At 50.8% G+C, this 2,191-nt stretch overlaps 1 protein-coding gene across 1 annotated transcript; it reads right to left on the bottom strand.

The window, feature by feature from the left end:
- Positions 1–565: 565 nt before the first annotated feature.
- On the bottom strand, positions 566–1,969 carry M421DRAFT_324367 (uncharacterized protein). The gene is made up of 4 exons (XM_033589326.1): positions 1,874–1,969; positions 1,342–1,818; positions 1,228–1,291; positions 566–1,175 (listed from the first exon to the last, which is right to left on the bottom strand). The coding sequence occupies exons 2-4, from the start codon at positions 1,788–1,790 to the stop codon at positions 906–908; spliced, it is 783 nt and encodes a 260-aa protein (XP_033443662.1). The 5' UTR covers positions 1,791–1,818; positions 1,874–1,969; the 3' UTR covers positions 566–905.
- Between the last annotated feature and the right edge of the window lie 222 nt (positions 1,970–2,191).

The following is a 2,191-nucleotide window of genomic DNA, read 5'->3' as shown; positions in this document are numbered from 1 at the left end:
GATCGAGTGATCATGTACCTGTATAGGACAAGAACAGAAGGAATCCAATACGGAAACTACAATGGGCCAGATCTCACGATCTGCGGGGACGCGTCATTCGCTGATGATCTTGAAACTAGGAGATCATCACATGGATATATTGCGATCCTGTTCGGCGGACCTATCCTATGGAAATCAGCCCGGCAAAACACAGTCACTACCTCTACTACAGAGGCTGAGCTGATCGCCCTGGAGCATGTAACCAAGGAAACAATGGCGATTAAGCGATTCTTTGATGAGATCACATTAGATCTGGGAAATATCTGGACGATCTGGTGCGATAATTAGCAAACAATTCGACTGGTTGTAGGGAAAAATAAAAGGATCACCACAAGACTACGTCATGTGGATATCTAGAATATGTGGTTATGTCAAACGTATACCAAAGGATCACTTCAGATCAGCTATCTGGAGACCAGCGGTATGCCTGCAGACGGATTAACCAAGTCACTTACCCAACAACAGTTCGATAAGTTTAAGCAGCTAATCAATATTTAAGATGCAAAGATGTTGATTAAAGAAGATGGAAAAAAGCAGGAACTTTTAAAGTACCCTGATAGTATGGATCGTCACACACAGATCACCGCCTACTGAGACCCTGCCAACTCATCGAACACCTCAATGAGCCCCCTGAGCCGATCAATGAAGATCAACTGGAGCTCAGCCTGACTACGCCTCGCCACACATCCATGGCCACTATACGCTGATGCTGAAGTGCCACTGATCACCTCGTGCATAAGCTCACCAGCATTTGAACGAAAGGAAGAGACACCCTGAGGTGCCTGGATTGGAGACGATTGAGGATTGCCGTGGGAATACCTAATCCCTGAGAGAGAGGGAGAAGGACCACTGTAAGAGTCAGGAAACTACCAGGGACCAGGGTGAGGGGCAGGGGATCTAGCCCAATAATACCTTGGACGACTACGCCCGAACGGCTGATCCGGCGTGGCAGGATCACCAGACAAGCGGGAGGCGGAAGCCCTGGTGAGGATCGGCGAGGAGTTCGTTGATTGGGGGGTGGCCAGGGGAGCAGTCGCCTTGGGCCTGGCCTTGCCCTTAGGAGGGTTGCGGGGGATCAGAGGATACCGCTCAAGAGCATTCCTGGAGCGCTCGACGAAGACCTCGATCTCACAGGACTAATCAGCACTGTCAGCAACACACAGCAAAATACAGCAACAATCAACATACTGTCAACTCTGGATTGCGGCGAGCGTTGATCGCAGCATGAACGGGAACCACAGAGTTCTTGTGACTGATTGGAGTCAGTAAACAAACGAATTAACAAGGGATCAATGATCATACAGAATAGAGCAGGAGTGGGTGCCACACTCAACGCAGCGCTCGCTGTTCGAATCGAGCCGATCATGGCAAATGCCATTAATCAGGCCTGCGTTGAAACGCAGGGCGCACCCACCACACACCTCCTTACGAGCGGCACCAACCTTGATCGGAGCAGCCTTCTTCTTGCCCTTCTTGGGGTGCTTCTTCTCCTGATCTTTGGAGCCGCGAGCAGCTTGGCCAGATTGCTTGGGGGTGATGGGAGCGAGCTCGCTATCGTCCTCCTCGTTCTCATGCTCGTCCTTGTCCTCGTGATCAGCGTCCTGACCACCGTCCACCTGATCGTTGGAACCCTCCTCTGAATCGTAGCCGCTCGTGCCCTCAAGCGGATCAACTGGTGGATCAACAGTCCTCTGCCTCTTGGCTAGAGATAATCGCCTGGCAGACGACGCATTGCGCTTGGCTGATGGCATGATCGTGTGGATTCCGAACGTGTACTGTCTGGTTGTCTGATCAGTCAGTGAGTAATTGAAAGAGAATGGGATTATCAACATACTTGCTCGAGGTAGAGGTATGGAGAGCTTGATCGTTATCAAAGAGACGAAGAAAGGACAGTGATTGCACAAAAGATCTGTTTGTCGCCTTGCAATCAGTTGTTATGGTTACTAGATTAACTGATTAGAGCGGCACTGGAGCAAACAGCAGCCCCACCAAAGTGAAGGAGAGCGATCTTGACAGGGATCAATCAGGTAACAACTCAGCTGCGATACAGGCACCTGGATCAGTGATCCAGGCACCTGGGGGGTGTGTCGCAGCAAGGATCGAGGTGAGGGTGCATATCACGTGATCCGCATCTGGATATTGGACCGATCAG

The sequence above is a fragment of the Didymella exigua genome (genome assembly GCF_010094145.1).
Source record: "Didymella exigua CBS 183.55 unplaced genomic scaffold M421scaffold_50, whole genome shotgun sequence".
Lineage (NCBI taxonomy): Eukaryota > Fungi > Ascomycota > Dothideomycetes > Pleosporales > Didymellaceae > Didymella > Didymella exigua.
This window is presented reverse-complemented; position numbering and strand designations above follow the sequence as displayed.